Raw genomic sequence first — 17,859 nt, forward strand, 5'->3', positions numbered from 1 at the left:
TTGGGAAAAATGGGGCTTAATTTATTCTTTGGTAACTTTTATCTAAAGTGCTTTAGACGTTTTAAATTGACGGTCAAAAATAAAACATCAGAAGCAACAGGTAAAATATATAAATCACTGTTTATTTTTTATTGCCCTCTGTAAGTAGGTATTTCTCTTACTACTTTAAAAAGATTCATTTGTCAAGGTCAGCCGTCGTTATATTCTAAGAGAGTTTCCCATGACCAAAAAAAAAACGTAGCCAAAAGGCATCTGTTCCATCTTTACCACAGTATTTGATTACGTGTATGTATTTATTGAATAATTCATGATTTCCATAAAACCGAAAATTGTCGAGTCGAAAATTAAAAGAAAATTTTAAAGATTTAGATCTTTCTCCCCTAGAGACATCACTACGAAGAATTCTCTGTAAGATGAATTCTCATTGTATGAAGTCACAAAGTAATCAAAAAATATGAAATAAGGGCTCTAATTATAATATGTTTATGACAAATTAAATATTTTAAACAACAAAACCGGCCAATAATATTTCTTGATAAGAGATGTGTACACTGGCGACACTTGGACAAGAATTAGACAGATAATTTGGACAAAAGGTTTATGTATCAATAGTGTTTATAGTAGTAAATACTGGTGGTGAAATGGGATTTATTAAAAATGACTCATTAATATTTAAGTCCACTACCAAATCTGCCGATTACCATTCCGAAATGAATTCCACCAATTATGGTAAATTTTTACAGAAAAAATTGATTCTGAATCCGCCTATATACTCAGAAATTGCGCGAAATTGTAAATTTTTAAAAGAAAAATGGTACGTTAGAAAGAAAAACAGGCTAGATAATATTAACAAAAGAATACTGCAGGTTAATTACATAATTTAGATAAGGTAGATAAAATAAACAAAATGATAGCCCATATTTCTACTTTCTTCTCTATATATTTCATTGAATGTAATTACTTGTCTATATAACTATAAATTTCACATAAACGTTCGATTTAATCCAAATACAAACCGATATTGTGTGTGTTTTTAATAACATTGAGTTTTTGGAAGAATAGCAATTAGATCCAAACTTTAAAAGTGATGAACAGTCACAGCATGAAGAGAATTCTTAACTCCAGAGGTCGTTAATGTAAAATTCACAGCAAATAATCTACTTACCACCAGTAATTATAGCTTTTCTGGAATAGTTGCAATAATTTGGTAGATTTATAAATAATAATAAATTAATTTGAACTCATTCGTGAACTTCATTTCGCAATTTCGCTAACAATATTTTATTTTTAGGGCCCCAATAAAGAGGAAGTTCTTAAGAAATTTAATACTTTAATAGAGGAATTTTGGAAAGGTGAAGTAGATCTTAAGCAAGCGATTAATTCTTACAAAGAGCACAAAGTTCCCGATAAGTTTGCCAAAGAGATGGTACTGAGTGGTTTGTCTAATGCTTTAGAGAAATCTGGTAAGTATTTTCTGTAATTAAATAATAAATATATACACATTAAAATAATTATTGGATAGGTTTTGAGAAAAATTAGAAAAACAAATGTATAAGTTCAGCTGAAGAACATAAACCATAAATCTAATAGCTAAAACACAATAGTTTAAATGAATGACAGTCATTAACATTACATTAAAAGGAAAAACAAATATTTTATATCGAAAATTACTAAATTAGAAATGATTTAACTAATCCGTAAACGAGTAAATAAAAGTTTGTAATCAAATTTGCAGACCAAAATTCAAAGATAAACATTTTGCAAGCAACTATAATTTACAGTAAATCTAGAATTTCTACTCCTCTCTCTATCAAATGCTACAATTTAAGTTGGGCCCTGGTTTTCCCCTGCATCTGCCTCCAAGCATCATTTTCCTTGGTTGCTCTGCTCCAGTTATCCACCCTCAATATATCTTCAACATCGGTTCCTTCCTCTGTCCCGCCATAGTTTCACTAAGTATTATGTTATTATCCATCATTAAAAATGGATTCTACTCCATCAAAATCAATTCCATACTGCATTATTGTCGAAAACGTAGCTTAAACTGAGGGTTTTATGTAACTTTTAAAAACCTATTGTTTTTGAACAAATCATTTAGGCCAGATATATAAACAATCAGCCATATTATTGAGAACAAATGAAATTATATGTAATACACATCTTTTTTACTTTGTTCAACTTCCTCCAGTACATAAAGCAATTCAGTGTATATTTTTTCACGTTCACAAAGCGGTGGCTAAATTTTTTGGAAATTATTTCAAATCCCTTCATTCAAGGAAGAGACTTTAATGTGCACAATGTTTCATGCTGGTATGAGATTGATTCTAACTGTAAACTGTTATTGGATGCTATGGATGAACTTAATATATTTAAATAACAGTGCTCCAACCCTTATGCCGTTACCCTTTCATGCACTACCATCCATAGTAGACCTCACAATTTACCAATAATCTTTTCAACTGCATCATACAAGAGAAAATGATTCTAATAATACAAATAAAATTTGGAATTGTATTAGGGCAGATTGGAATTGTATACTCTCTTTCTATACTTGTCAGGAAACTCCAAAACATAAAATCAGCTTTCAACAAATATAAATAAAATTCTACATTAAATACCTCAATGTAATGTAAAAAATTGGATGCATTGGCGGACAAAAACGATATATTTACTGTTACCAGAAATAACCTTCAACCATAATGTCTTTTTCACTTATGAGAAATAGGTAGATTACGTAAAATATTAAAACTGCCCCAGGTAAAGAAAAAAATTATGATCTCTAATCTTCCAACAAAAACTACCCTCTCAATGTTGTTAATAAGCTTTGGACAAAGAAATTACCAATTTTAGAAATCGGAAAAAATATTTTATAATTATTATAAAACCTGGAAAACGATATGATGGGCGTAGCTCGTATCACCCAATATCTTTAGCATCTTAATCTGCACCTTTAAAACATATCAGTGTGACACTATTATGTTCCATAGCTAAGTAGAGATAACTAGATAAAATATCAATCTATAGAAGTCATGGAGCAGTACGGTTACAGTAATAAAATGTTTTAATGTCCTGCCTGAGACTATCAGAAATTTAACTGAAAACTGATTTTAAAATAAAATTAAAAATATTGATAAGAAAATTCCTTTTATATAATTCATGAATATTTACAACATAGTTTTAATTGTGGTTTTGTACATATTTCACGTGTGTAAGATTTTATATTTTTAACATGAATAAACAGTATTAAGGTTTCTCCATTCTTTCGAGTCTCAGTCAGCATTCCCACACTAGCCTAGAATCCACTGTAGGGCTTATAAGAGCCCCCATGGCTGCTTGGATATGTATGCATATATTGATCCGCATCAGTTCAAAAGCTATGTTAATTTTTTCATGCATCTTTAGTGATGTAATATAGAATATGTGATGTAAGTAATATAATAATATAAACAGTATCACATTCATGTAACACTGTTATATTCCGCCAGCCTACCGAGTTCCTCTCGGCATTTTCACACTAGCCCAGAGTCCACTTTAGGACTTATAAGAGACAAGGCAAGCAAGTCTTTACAACTTGTATAATTTGAGTGTGCTCTTTGGCCAATATACCACTGATACATATATAATTCTTGATTTTATCACTATGTGTAAATCCAATATAACATGTCTGGTTTTAAACCACATATATTTCCATGAGTGGGTCTGGCTATCATTAACGTAGTTACTGCTGTCTTGATTATTTGTTCTATCTGCTGATTCCAAGTAAGCCTCAAGTCTAATATTACCTCAAGATACTTTACTTCACTCACCAGATTTAGATGTCTACCATTTAGGATTAGAGGATCCAATCCTTATAAATTCATCCTTCTGGTAGATTTTAGGATCTTTGACTTCCTAGAGCCGTCATTTGAAGTCCATGCTGTAACTACAATCAGATCATATTATATTCTATCTCTGACTGTGCCATGATGCCTGTCTTTTCTCAGCCCAACGATGACCAGATACCACAAAAGAGGAAATAAGACTCCCCTGTGCTCAGCATCTGACTGCTTGTGCCGACACTGTATCTCCCATTAACCATAAGTATATCACACGGCTTCTCAACATGCAGCGTGATTTGTTTATTCCTTGTACTCCACCCTCACATGGTGCAGTGCTGTTTCCGTAGAGCCTTGTTCGATACACATACTGTCCCTGATCTATAGGATTTTGAACCAATACACTTTCTCTAATATGCCCAGCGGACATTTTTTTATAGAGTTTCAGGATAAATGACATCAATACCTATCGGCTTTTCTCCCAGGTTTGTCAGTCTTAAGATAGGGTATAGTATCATACATAATTTTTTTGTACAGGTCATTTCTCTTCTGTAGAAGTATTGGATAAATCTCTTCTAGACTCGGTGACTTATATGGCTCAAATGATGGCCCATTTGATTTTGTCCTGGTTTATCACCACTTTTGCCACATGCCAGTTTTCCCTAAAACCTTAAGTCATGGTATCCAGTCAAGTTTGTTGCCATATGTCTATTGGTATTTGTTTTGTCATAGATCTAGGAAAGTACACCTTAAACAGTTCTTTCAGGGCTTTTTCACCATTCTGAGAGTATTCACCTGATTCCTTTTGGAGGGAGGGAATACTGATCTGAGGGTACTTTGGGAGAATTGTATGGAGCCTTGACATTCCTGCAGTCCATTCTATCTCCCCGCAATTCCTTCTCCATGATTTTCTTTTTGCCCTTCAGTTTTTTTTATGTTCAGTCCATGTTTTGCGATAATCGCACCAACCAAACGTGGGGCAAAAGAGATCTTTTGGAAAAATCAAATTTTTATCTGACTTCTGCCTTTGATTTGCAAGAGTGCCATTCCACAAGGGTACTTTCCTGTTGAAATTCTCCGTACTATCTCCGCACAGTTATCTTCAAACGCTGACTTGAAATCGCTATTGAAATTTTCGGTGGCCATGGTTAGGTCCAGTGTATGTCTTATCGTCCCCTTAACCCTGCCTAAACAATATTCCAGGTCTACTTAATATGATTTCCAGTTTGTTTTACGAAGTTGCTATAAGTTGCCATGATAAGCTGATACCTTTTTAAAAATGTTCTGAAACACCAATTTAAATAATTATAATGAATATAACATAATATTTATTATTACCTGTTATTTCAAAACAGATGTGTAGGTGGTCTGGACAAGACACCTCATCTGACATATCTCATCTTTTACAGCTCTAGACACATAAGTTGTGGCCACTGTTATATCAATTACCTTTTTTCTTTATGATGTTACAAAAGTTGGTTTGTTTCCTACTTTTATATGTCTAATAAAATGTTCCATAACAAACTGTAGTAACGACTCACCTCTTTCATGGTGTTTTGACTCCCTCAGGTCAGACGGCGCGCATTCGTATCACAGCCATCGATCAATTGCAGACCATTTTTCCCACAATCTCTTACTAGCAACTCTATTGGTGGTGGTTGTTTGGGATATTTACTAACCTTCGAATAAAAACAAAAATTTGTAAGCAGTCTGTATTTTTTATTCATATTATAATAATTGTGACATGGAAAAATCGAGAACAAAAAGATTATACAACGAAATGAATGAAAAGTAGTCATATACCTTTTACACACCAACCTAAATCCTTATTGTACATCTGTGAAAATTTAAAAATAGTCTGCGGACCCATTGGCTTGGTCAAGGCTACAAGGAAAAAAATGTTCATAAAATCGACTTAATGGTTAATAAAGCAAAATTTTAAATCTCAGTGCTATCCGGAATTGTGATGGTATAATACCAAAAGTAAGCCATGCTTATGTTTTAGTAACAAATTATAAAGGGACCATGAAGTTACTTTTAAGTCATTAATACTTCTCACAAAACACTTTCAGATTCTTTTAATTCACTCATCAGCGCATTTAGAATTATTAGCTTATAGCACTATTTTTATTTTTAGATGTCGAACAAGAGAAATTGATCAGATTTTTGAGCAACCTCAAAGAAGACAACCTGATCAGCGGCAATACTGTCCAGGACGCGTTTAAGTCACTCTGTAATGTATTGGAAGAGAGAGAAAATGAGATTAACAAAGTAACAACTGCAGCTTCGGTTCTGTTCGCTACAGCGATTTGCGAACACCTAGTACCCCTTTCCGACGTTGCCAATTTGACTGAGAACGGAGCACACCATCCGCTGTTCCTGTTAGTATTGCAGAATATACACAAGAAAAGGGGAAAGAGCGAATTATCGGAAATGTTCAATAAGAGTAAGGTTAGTATAATTGAAAATTTAGTTTTAATAAAACATTTATATGCTTGGTACGTATTAAAAGTACTTTGGGCTATATAAATTAAATAAACTTATTGTTTTTATAGATCAACTTGATGACCCAACTGCCAGATTGTGATAAGACTAAAGAACGGTTGTCGGAAATTCTAGAAGAAAGAGATCTAACGTTCCTATACCCATTGCTACGTATACAAGCTGATCTTGCTCGTCAACTTCAAGCCGATCCCAATCCACAAGCGTTCTACAAGTGGATCAAGGAAAATCTAGAACCTTCAAATTTTAACGATCCTGGATTCATAAACGCTCTTATGACGGTTCTGTTGAAATATATTACACAGGTAAGTATTTATATTTTCTGTAACTTCATGCGAACATTCCATTTCATTCTCGGAAGTGAATTAATCAATATTAATGGTACAATCTGACATACTTTATTAATATATTATATTATTGGATTAATTTTCTTATCTGTTACCTACTTGCATCAAATAATAAATCACATTCATATACTGTTTAGGAATCATCTGCTTGTGGCGATGAAAAAGCGATTATAGAAAAGGAAAATGGCCTCTTGAAGCGATACCAACCGATCTTGCACGCCTTCCTGCGCGACAAATCCAGTTTGCAGTTGGTGGCACTCTATTCGCTCCAGATGCATTTCCATTCGCTGGGATTCCCACGCGGTCAACTTTTGAGGTGGTTCAATGCGCTCTATGACATGGAGATTGTCGACGAAGAAGCGTTTTTGAATTGGAAGGAGGATGTAACTGATGCATATCCAGGCAAGGGTAACGCTCTGTTTCAGGTAAGCATTCAGTATCCTGATTTATTTAGTAAAGTGTGATTAAATACGTAACTCGAAGAATATCCATAAAAAATTGTCTATAATTGTTAGCACACTAAGTTTGCAATGTAGCAAGCATATCACCATGTATTCCAGCCTATTCGATAGTGACCTTACGAACACAGAGACTGTGTAATAACAATTGTTGAAAACTTTACAGACTCCCACACAGATGCGATTTCGTAAATAGAGTCGAGAATAGTGAATGACTTCCAAAACTCTTTTAAATCATATCCTTCTTCAATTTTTGAGTGAACTTTGTTCTGTATTTTTTCTTCATAGGCGCAATGACGCCTTTGTTCATAGATTGAACTAATACAGTCATGTTTGGGGGCAAAAATTTGGCATTTTTCCGTCAGCAGACTTAAGCATATGCGTTTCAGGATGTGAGTAGGCGTTAACACAGCTTTTTTGTTTGCTTTTAAATGTTTTCTGACTTCGAACCTTGAAATATTTTTTTATCCATTTCTTTTGGTTGAAGTAATCAACAGGTAGTTTTTCTGCTCTAGTGCTCTTACAAGATCTAGGTTTTTTTGGCTTGCCAATCACCGTAACTTCAGTTTGTGATTTCCTGTAGCGTTGCTGCAAGACATAGTCGTGATCCGTTCTTTGCTGGATTATTGGCCTCCTGATTTACCGTCACTTGCAAAAGCTAGCGTCCGAGTTGGGAGGTATTTCCACAAGAGGCCCGATTCGTCTGCGTTATAAATTTGTTCGTAGCTCAGATCATTTGAAGAAATGAACTCTTCGAACTCACTTTTAAATTCTTCAGCTCCCTGTTGGTCACCGCTGAGCTTCTCTCCATGAAGTCCTATCTCCTTTATCCCTATGACGTTGCTTAAAGCGAGTCAACCAAGTAGATGATGAATTAAAATCCCCTTCTAAGCTCAACATGTCAAAAAACTATTTTGCTTTTACAGCAACTATTGGACCTAATATGGGTGTACTCTTGTTACAAACTTGGGCTATCCATTCTACCAACTCCGTCTGTAATCCTACGTAAGACGAGGTTCTCATTGTAGAAGAGCTTTCTGACATTGATGCAAATGAAACAAGTTTTTTCTTTTGTTTTAAATGTCTTGCACTGTCGATTCACCGATACCGTACTGAAGGCATATAAGTTTACGGAAAGCACAGTTTTCAATTTCACTTATGAGTTCTAACTTTTGATTTAATCGTCAACGCAGCTTTTTTTTCTTTTCTTTGACATGGTTACAAAACAATAAAAAATACAGTACAGCTCAAATTAAAACACTACCCAACAACAGCGATCAACTGAACGATGTGCGAACGAACACAGTCAGGTTAACAGCCCCATTTCACCACTATCCGATAGTCATAGTTATGGTCTTTGTTTCACCATACAGCAGACAAACAACTCTATCGTCTTTTATAACAAAGAAACAATTTATCTTCTTATAACAAAGAAATAATGAAATTGGTCAGTTGTCTTCCTTGGTTACTAAAAAATACTCATATTTCCACCATATGTCTTTGTCTATTCACTTTTGTATCCATTCTGATGAATTCAACGATGATTTGGTGGAACAGGAACATCTTGCGGATTTTTCGGGTCAAATTTCATCCTTCCATTTCCGATGCAGCTTCCAGTTGGACAGTAAGCACAGCAGGTTCCATAAAACAGCTGGTTTTTTTGGTGATGGATATTTTACCCCATTTTTTCATTTAAGTTTCTAGTATATAATTACCATTTTGTTTTATTCTGTTTTCGGATCAGAAGATCCTTATTCAAAAGGCAGTGATCGCCATGTTACTTTGAACTGGCACTGGATCGCCGTTTGGAGTTTAACTGGAACTTTATAGCCATGTGACGTTGATCAATTTATTCTCTCTTTGATTATGCTAGCCCAACTTGGGTTTAGTTGACATTTTCCCAAAAGAAAGACATATTATAGTTTTTACTTTATTACAAACTTCAATGTGCTTAAATTGACCAAGATCGCGGTTGCGGCTTACATTACGACGATCAGCAGTAAGTACTCACTGGATTGAAATATGAACGCTTTGTATTTAAATTCTTCGCTTTAAATATGTGGCCGATTATAATAAATAGTTGGTTATTTACAATGACATTTCGCACTTAGTTTATTACTTGTTTTACCAATATCACGTTCGGCGTTTTCAATTCGAACGCATGTAAAACAATTTGCTTTGAATTTATTAACATTTCTGAAGATTTTGTTTACTTACCTTGCAGTATATGTAGTTAATCCTATTCAACTTTAATCGTGATAAAAATATGACATTACACAAAAAATATCATTAACATCAAATGATTATAATAATGTATGTATTGCTTAATACGTTCGCACCTAACCTATTGATATTAGACGTTCCTCAGAAACGGTTATGGGTTTTTAGATAAAAAACAGGAATATTGGATTAAAACTCGGACATAGGTCTCGGACTAGGACTGGGATTAGTATATAGATATTTAAAGCATTTTTTTTTGTTTACTTAGCCTGTCAGTATACTGGTAGTCAGGATATAGATGCACGTTTTTAACTATATACCGAATACCAGTATACTGGCATGGTAATCTAGACAAAATAAACAACAATAATCGCTGTACAATTAGGAAAAAAATTGGTCTTATCAATTTTATCATTTTTTTTTATTGCAGAAGAAACATTATTATCATTCTAAAGTTAAAACTATAAGAAATAAATTTATTGTTTGACATGTATGGTACAATTTGTAGCAAGGAACTATGCATAGTTCTGGTGAGTCGGGGCAGCTGGGACAATAATAACGCGACCTTTTTCGGGCATTTTGCTTAGTGCAATATCGGCACCATAAGATACCACTTTTATTTTTTTCCGTGACCAGAACTGTTCTGATTAATGCATATTATTTGCAGTTGTTTGTATCTAAATAGCCTCGTTATTGTCGATAAGTTCTCACGAAATTGCAAAAAAGAAGTTTTCTTATTCGATGCTCTCTTGTAGATGTAAAAGTTGTTCCAAATGCATATGTCTAATAGATGGAAAAACAATTTTCTATACCACCGAAGTGTTTTTCTTGGTACTAAGTAATATGACAACATCTGGTCTGCTCGATCTATCCCAGACATATGCTTATTGTAGTCAAGCACACAATCGGGTTTAATTTTCGTAGCACCTCGTTTACAAACAACCTCAGTCATAACGTTTTTATGCTTTGTGCCGATCATTCTGACATCACGCTTAACTTTCCATTTAGTAACCAATACGGGCCCTTTACGTTTCCACACATTCTCCTTTCTTTAGCTTCTTTTTTAACATGTCATTAAGGTTTTCAGTTATGTCTTCTCGTAGAGTTCCAACAACGTGTGTTTTTTCCTTGAATAGGGTTTCCGCTAATTCTACGCTGTTGTAGAAATTATCCATGTATAAAACATGACCTTTTCCGAAATAATCCTTCGTTAACTCTTTGACAAAAGAGGTCCGCCGTTTTACCTCTTCCGGTATATACAATAATATTTAATATATATCCATTGTGTTTAGTGAGTTCGTATAGTTTAATCCCATAATAGAGAGCTCTCTATTAGGGTATAGACAATTTTGTATATTTTTTAGAACTGCGTCCAAAATAGCCCGAATCTTGTAAAAAAAGTTCCTCAGTATTAACTTCAGTATGGTCTAAGAATCATAGCATTTTTAAAATCCCTAGAAATTTAAAATGCTTCCCAAAACACACAAACTTAGGAAAATTTTTATTTTTTCATTAGAAACTTCTTTCCATACACTTCTTTTTCATTGAAGTGTTGTAGATGTGGATACAGTGGGTCGTCTATTAGTTTCACAATTGTATTTAATATATCGTTGTCGAAAAGCACATTAAAATAATCTATGGGTTTTGCATTGGCCGGAAGATTTACATTGATAGACGTTATTCTAGTAAAATCAAATTCTGTTACATCTTCTTCTACTTCACCCCAACCATAATGTTCATCTGAAGTGTATTTTGTAGATTTTTTCTGTGTCATAGTGGGATTTGTTGTCTTATTATGGCAAATTTAAAAGAAAACAATAATGCACAAACTATTGAACCAATCTGTACGTAACTTTATTTTTCATTTAAATGTTATAATACTTTTAAGAACAATTAAAACATTTCAATTTTATTTTTTCGTTTAAGAAACATTCAACTGTTTAAAATGGGACAATAAAAAAATCTTGTAACTAAATAAAATGAACATACAAAGTGATTACAATATTAGAGACTACATACATATACGGCGTCTACATCTCATTCCTTTACTCCTAGTCTGTGAATATGCATTGAAATTAGTAAAGCTGAGAGCCAGTCAAGTAGTCAGTGTATTACGTAAAACTCGAACTACCAGTATAAATAGTGGTAGTCACTTGCGAAAGTATTAAGCATTAAAAAGATATTTGACCACCAAGTACTACGTCATAATTGAGTCCAGTCTCTTTCTATCTAATCGGCAATTTAATTTTCTTAAAATGAATGAAAGGTTGAAGACCCCATGTTAGCTTTTTTTTTTTGGGAATAACCCGCATCAACCATAGAAGGTTATTAGCGGTGGTACAATATAAACTATAATTTTTCTTGAAGTATCACTTATATTTGATTATAAAATTTCGTTTTCTTTAAAAACCTAATGATTTTGTCACAATCCGCACTGTCTAAAGCGCACTTTATATCACTTGGTAGTCCAGTAGCTCGTCTTTCCATTTGATATAATGGACAGTCTATAACAATGTGGCCTACAGTTATATTGGTGTCACAGGCGTAGCATATTCTAGGAGGTTCCACTGAATAATATCCCTTTATTATTATTATTTTTTTAATTGGTGCTTTCCTGAACATCTGTATCTTCGGAGTTGTCATATTTTTCAATTTGTTCTATATTTAACTGAAGACGTATATTCCTCCTTTATTCGTGTGATTCTAGATTTAATGCGTCTGTCTACGAGTTTGGGATAGATATCTGTTAGTATTGTTAATAGTCCTGATATGTTTTTCGTGTATTCTAGTTCTATATTTAATGGATTGGGGGAACCATGTGCATCTGCCAGAAAGCTGACTATCTCTATATAGTTTAATTCGAACCGAGTTAAAGCTTTCTTCAATAAATTTCTTTGCGGGTTGGATAAGTGATTCTGTAGAAACTATTTCTGTAGTTTTTGTATCAGATTTAGTGGCTTTTAACTTTTTTGTTGATATTGCTTTTGGTTTTATAAAATCTTTCTATGTTTTCTGCCGTCGGTGTACAAGTATTTTCCGTTTGATTCTGAACAGAGTGATTTTTGCTCCCAGCTATCGCATTGGAGGAAAGAATAGATTCTTGATCGGTTTGGGATGTAAGTATGGACGTATTTGACTGAATCGCCATATTGGTACATGTTGAGGCTATATGACCAGATTGATGACAGAGATAGCAGGTTAGTCCATCAGAAAGAAAGATTCGGTAAGATGTATTATCGAAGTAAACGAGAATTGGTTCAGGAATGACATGAAAGTAGATGAAAGCCCTTCTCAGCAAGATATTTTTTGATGATGTGATGAGGAATAGTCGGACAAAACATCAGACAACAGTAACCTATTAGGAGTGACTAATTTTCTCACTCTAATCACATTATCTCCTAGTTTTATGCCACCGTGATCTGTTAAAAAGGTGTCAACAACTTCTTTGCTGGAGAGATAGATGCTAATTCTGTTATTAGAAATTCTTGATGAAAAGAGTACATTTTTGGGCTGTACGAGTGATCCTACTGCTGTAACGTAGTCTTCTAGTTTTAGTGTGTCTACTGCTGGGATAATAATGGCTTGTTCCTTGGACGGAAATGTAGCTGCTTTCTGTTGAGTAATTGTAGAGTAAGATGGTGTTTGTTGATCGGGTAACATTGCAGGACCCCTGTAGTCAGAAGTACCGACCATCTGATCAAATTATTAAATACTTTTTATTTTAATTTTCTTGTTACGTTTCATTATATTGTAATTGGGTCGGTACGACTCTGTGTTGATTATAAAGTCTTTAACTTATCAAAGATAAGCCAAAAAAAAATGTTATTGTTAAACACTTTTTAATTTACAAAACTGTATGACTGGATTGAAATTCGTAATTATGTGAGATGTTGATGAAACCGTATATATTGTACTGTGTATTGTGTATATAAGTACTTACGGATAATCAAATCACCACTAATAACTAAACTACTGATTATGTTTCTTATAATTAATTTAAAGATTTACTATAGGACAACGATGAAAACTTCGAGACCAAGTTTTAGGTGTACCTAATCTCCATGTTAGCCTTGTCTCACTCCTTTTTTTATATTTATTTTATCTGACAGTTCAAAATCGATTGCACAGATGTATACATTTTGATTTATATCTCTGCATCTCTGTATTGGTGCTTGTATACTGAAACCACTCCTGAATTCAATATTGCTTATTGTCTCCTCTAATATCGTATATATTCTATGTATTACTGGCAGCTATATCTTCATAACTTGAGTGATCAGACTTATTGTCCGATAATAATTCACTATTATTTCAAAATTAAGATATTGTTATTGGTTCATTAACCTGAAAAAGTAATTTTGTGATTTTTTGTTTATAGGTTAATCAATGGTTGACATGGTTACAGGAAGCAGAATCAGAAGAGGAAGAAGGAGATGATTGAACTAGGATTTAAAAAAAAATAAAAAAATATAAGTGGCGTGATTTTCACATAATAGTAGAAGTTTAAACCTAAGTTAAGTTATTAAAATATAAAAAATACAGGAAACGTAATGGAGGTCTAGTCTCCATTTATTACTTCGCTATTTGTTATCTCGACAAAAAATTTCTCGTCTTGATAGACTTTTTTCTAATTTAATATAAAAGACAGTTTCGTTGTACCTTACCAGCGTTGGACTGAGGGCGTTCAGTGGTAGATCTTTATAGGAAGTGCAAAAGACATTTTGTTCGCGTCTTGTAAGTGTAAACTTGAATGAAAGTAACATGTTTTTGATTGAATACTTTTAAATAATAACAACATACATTAAAAAGTGTTCTCTGGCATGTCCATACAATAAGATCAAATACGAAAAATGCCGAACATTCAACGCCCCTTAACATCTGCGTGGCCACTAGCGAATTTGACACCGTCTTTAGTCCTACACTGGATTCACATAGCCAGTAACACAAATGTGACGCCGAAATTTTTTGTGGGACCCTAGGTTGATTTTTTAGTTAATATCTTCTTGTGCGTGGACGATTAATTATACTCCAGTCTGAAGAACTCTTAGTGGAATTTTTTTGTGAAATTATACTTAGATAAACGTAAAGATTATTTTTTATTCTTTGTAAATGGTATTTTATTTTCAATGATCATGATTAATAGATCTGTAAGTGTAGTTTCATCTTAGGTTTTCTTTTGACCATACCTTTATATTGATTAATAAATTATTTTTTACATAAAACTACTATTTCGTTGAATATAAGACACATTTTAAGATAAGTATCTCGACAATAACAACAAAATAGAAATGAAATATTCGTTACGGCGAAATATTAAAAAACGTAAAATGGTTTACAGCATTAACAATGCATTCATACTTTTAAACCACCAAAGCTGAAATCTATCATTGATAAATGATTTGATGTTTTCATTGCAAGAATGAATTGCATTTTGCAATTGCAAATTCTGCATTTAAAATGCAATAACTGCCTAAATATGAACAAATAATTATCTACGAGGATGATCAGAAAAGTACTTGACCTTATAGTGTTAACGGCAACTTTATCCGCTCCAAAGTACTCATCTACTTCCGCAATTGCTTCTTGATAGCACGAAAAGCACTGACCAGCGAAGAAGTTCTTCAGTTTTCAAACAGAAGTGCAAGTGAACATTTTTGTGGCAACCCTGTGACAGTCGCGCAGCGCTCAAAGGTGATCCCAATGTTGCTGCAAAAAAATTTTGAAGGTTGACTTACTAACACAGATTCGGCTGGAAATACAATTATATGTGCATGTAATTTAATATCCATTTATTTTGTAAACGACTGTTTTTTATTTTCTAGTCTACCAATCCAGAAATACAATGAATCATGCAGTATAATATTACCTATTACATTTTTAGAAGTTGAGAGTAGTATTCTCCAATTATTTTATTTTTTTCGAGATAGTCAATCTGCAAAATTCTTGTCGCATCTCAATGTCATCTTTTTGAAGCTCAAGGTCTTCAATCCATTGCTTAGACTGATGTTTGATTTCGAATGTTTAGTAATAAGTGTATGTTTCATCCATTGTAACGTATTGGCGTACAAAGTCACTTCTGTTTTTTCTCAAAACCAACCAATCACTTTTTGGAAAGTATCACACGGCATCCATCCTGCGTAAAGCTGTTCCATGTTTAATTCTAGTTCCGAAGTGTGACCAACCCTTTCGTTTGATATCCTAAGGGCATTGACAGTATCATGCACCTGTATACACCGATCTTCTAAAACAGATGATTTCCAGTGTAGCTTCAGTTTTTGCACGTCATTCGTGTGGACCATCTTTAACATTGTCACTGCCACTTTTAAACTGACAGTCCATTTCTTCACAGTTGCAGTTGCAATGAATTGCAGACCATGTTAAACCAGCTTTTTTATTATTTCACGGTACTCTTTTGAACGAATTTTTGTCATTTTCAATACTATGCGCAACCCGATTGTTTCAATCGGCTGACTATGTCAACTGCTGCCTGGAATGACTTGAAATTTTACGCGGCGTACCAACATAAGTGCGGCGATCTCTGGACGAGCCTAATAACTCAGGAGGTCCCCTTCAGCAGACATTCTATTATAGGAGATATCAAGTGATAAGTTTAGGTACTATTACCATCTAGAATGCTAAAAAAATCTTATTTATTATAAATGGCCGTTAAGATTTTTTAAATTATTTTTCGACTTTTGAAGATTACAAAAAATATTTTTTTCCCATTGTTCCTGTATTATTTTAAAGATGGCGCCAAAAATTTTTCATCCAAAAGTTACTCCTCCATGGTGGATACTTAATCTCTGGAACGCAAATCTGAAACAGGGAACATTCGGGAAGGGTTTTAAAAATAGAACTGTCCTCACGTGATAATTTACCAGAAAAATTGAAAATATGGCGAACTTAAAAAAAAAACAATATAGTTTAAAAAACAAAAATTGACTTTTTTTAATTTTTCCAGTCAAAAAAATTTTATTAAATTTTTTTTTTTTTTTTTTAAGAATTTTCAATTTTTCTGGTAAACTATCACTTAAGGGCACTTCAGTTTTAAAACCCTTCTCGAATTTTATGTTTGAGATTTGCTATTCCAGAGATTAACTGTCCGCCATGAAGCAGTAATTTTTGGCGTCATCTAATACAGGAACAATGAAAAAAAAAATTTTTGTAATCTTTAAAAGTTGTACAATAATATAAAAGAAGTTTAAGTGTCATATAATAATTGAGATACAAAGAAATGTTGAAAATGTGTGATTTTTTAGCATTCCTGACGGTAATAAACGGATATATAAAAGCAATATCAAATTGAAATTATTTCAACATGTTTGCGAACATATTTAAGTTTCAGTAACTTCTTACATTTGAAAGTGATGTAGATGTCAGGCAAATGTCAGATTATATTAGAATAATATTTTTAGGTTACTATATTACGTTCATTCCCAAGATAAGCTCGAGATCACACTCATAGGTGAGTGTGTCGCGTTCTAAAATTAATTTATAACCAATGACAAGCTGCGACGATACGACACACCCACCGATCATGTGACCTCACGGGAATGAACGTAGTATAGTAACACATTTTAAACAAAAGAAAAGAATATTATTCTGAAACCATTTTCTTTTGGTATCTTAATATTTTATTTCCGAAGTGGAAATCGAAACGTCAAAATAAACTTATTTTAAAGTAAAATTATGGCCTATTTAGGCCAAACAAAACAAAAGAAAATGTCAACACATAGTTGGATTTGAATAAAGGATTTCTGTTCAGTGAATCGTTTTGTTTTTAAAAGCAAAAAAGAGAGTAACAACTTTTTTACATAGAGAGAATTTTTTAAAATTTTGATCTGTGCATACATCTGTTCCAACAGCTTCAAGCTTTCAATAACTCAAGTTCGATTTTCAACGACTGATTTGTCTTCTCATAATTTTTAAAGCTTTGCAACAGGTGAAGAGAAAAGTCAAGAAAAAAAGAATGAAAATTTATTTGATTTTAAACCACATTTTTCTCAGGCTCTACGCTTCTGTTCCAAAATCATATAAAATTGCTCATACGTTAGGTTATATATTACCAATATAAACATGTAAAATTTGGTTTAAATGATAGTCTTGTTTTGAAATGTGCCCTATACTTTTATATATTTTTTCGTATAAATTTTGGGAAATTTAATTTTGGGAAAGATAACTTTTATTTTTTTAATTTTGAGATGTATATTTGGTATTTAATTTTTAGTTTAATTATTAAGGATGAGACTGCACCTATTTGCTCACCACCCAGATGACTGTGTTAAGACATAAACGAGCTTTTATTCTGTAATACTTTTATATACAAAAATGTGTTCTATTTTTTGTGTAACTCGTGTCCAAGTAATGTATTTTCTCAAGTATTTTTTCGTTGTTTAAACTTTTTTTTTTTCAATACCCTTAGGTAACTTAATGTGTCACTAAGAAACAATTATACTGTGAACGTTTTGTGTTTAATAAACTACTCGATGGTATTTTTTGCTATCGATGTCAATTTTA

The 17,859-nt window shown here is 33.0% G+C and overlaps 1 protein-coding gene across 1 annotated transcript in view; it reads left to right on the forward strand.

Moving 5' to 3' along the window:
* NAT1 (N-acetyltransferase 1) overlaps positions 1-17,859 on the forward strand; it is a 32,532-nt gene extending 14,673 nt beyond the window's left edge. The window contains exons 6-10 of the mRNA XM_072530056.1: positions 1,292-1,463; positions 5,953-6,266; positions 6,371-6,622; positions 6,802-7,089; positions 13,721-17,859. Coding sequence (XP_072386157.1) covers positions 1,292-1,463; positions 5,953-6,266; positions 6,371-6,622; positions 6,802-7,089; positions 13,721-13,783 — 1,089 coding nt within the window. The 3' untranslated portion in view covers positions 13,784-17,859. The remainder of the gene's footprint in view (positions 1-1,291; positions 1,464-5,952; positions 6,267-6,370; positions 6,623-6,801; positions 7,090-13,720) is intronic.

The sequence above is a fragment of the Diabrotica undecimpunctata genome, chromosome 4, assembly GCF_040954645.1.
Source record: "Diabrotica undecimpunctata isolate CICGRU chromosome 4, icDiaUnde3, whole genome shotgun sequence".
Taxonomy (NCBI): Eukaryota; Metazoa; Arthropoda; class Insecta; order Coleoptera; family Chrysomelidae; genus Diabrotica; species Diabrotica undecimpunctata.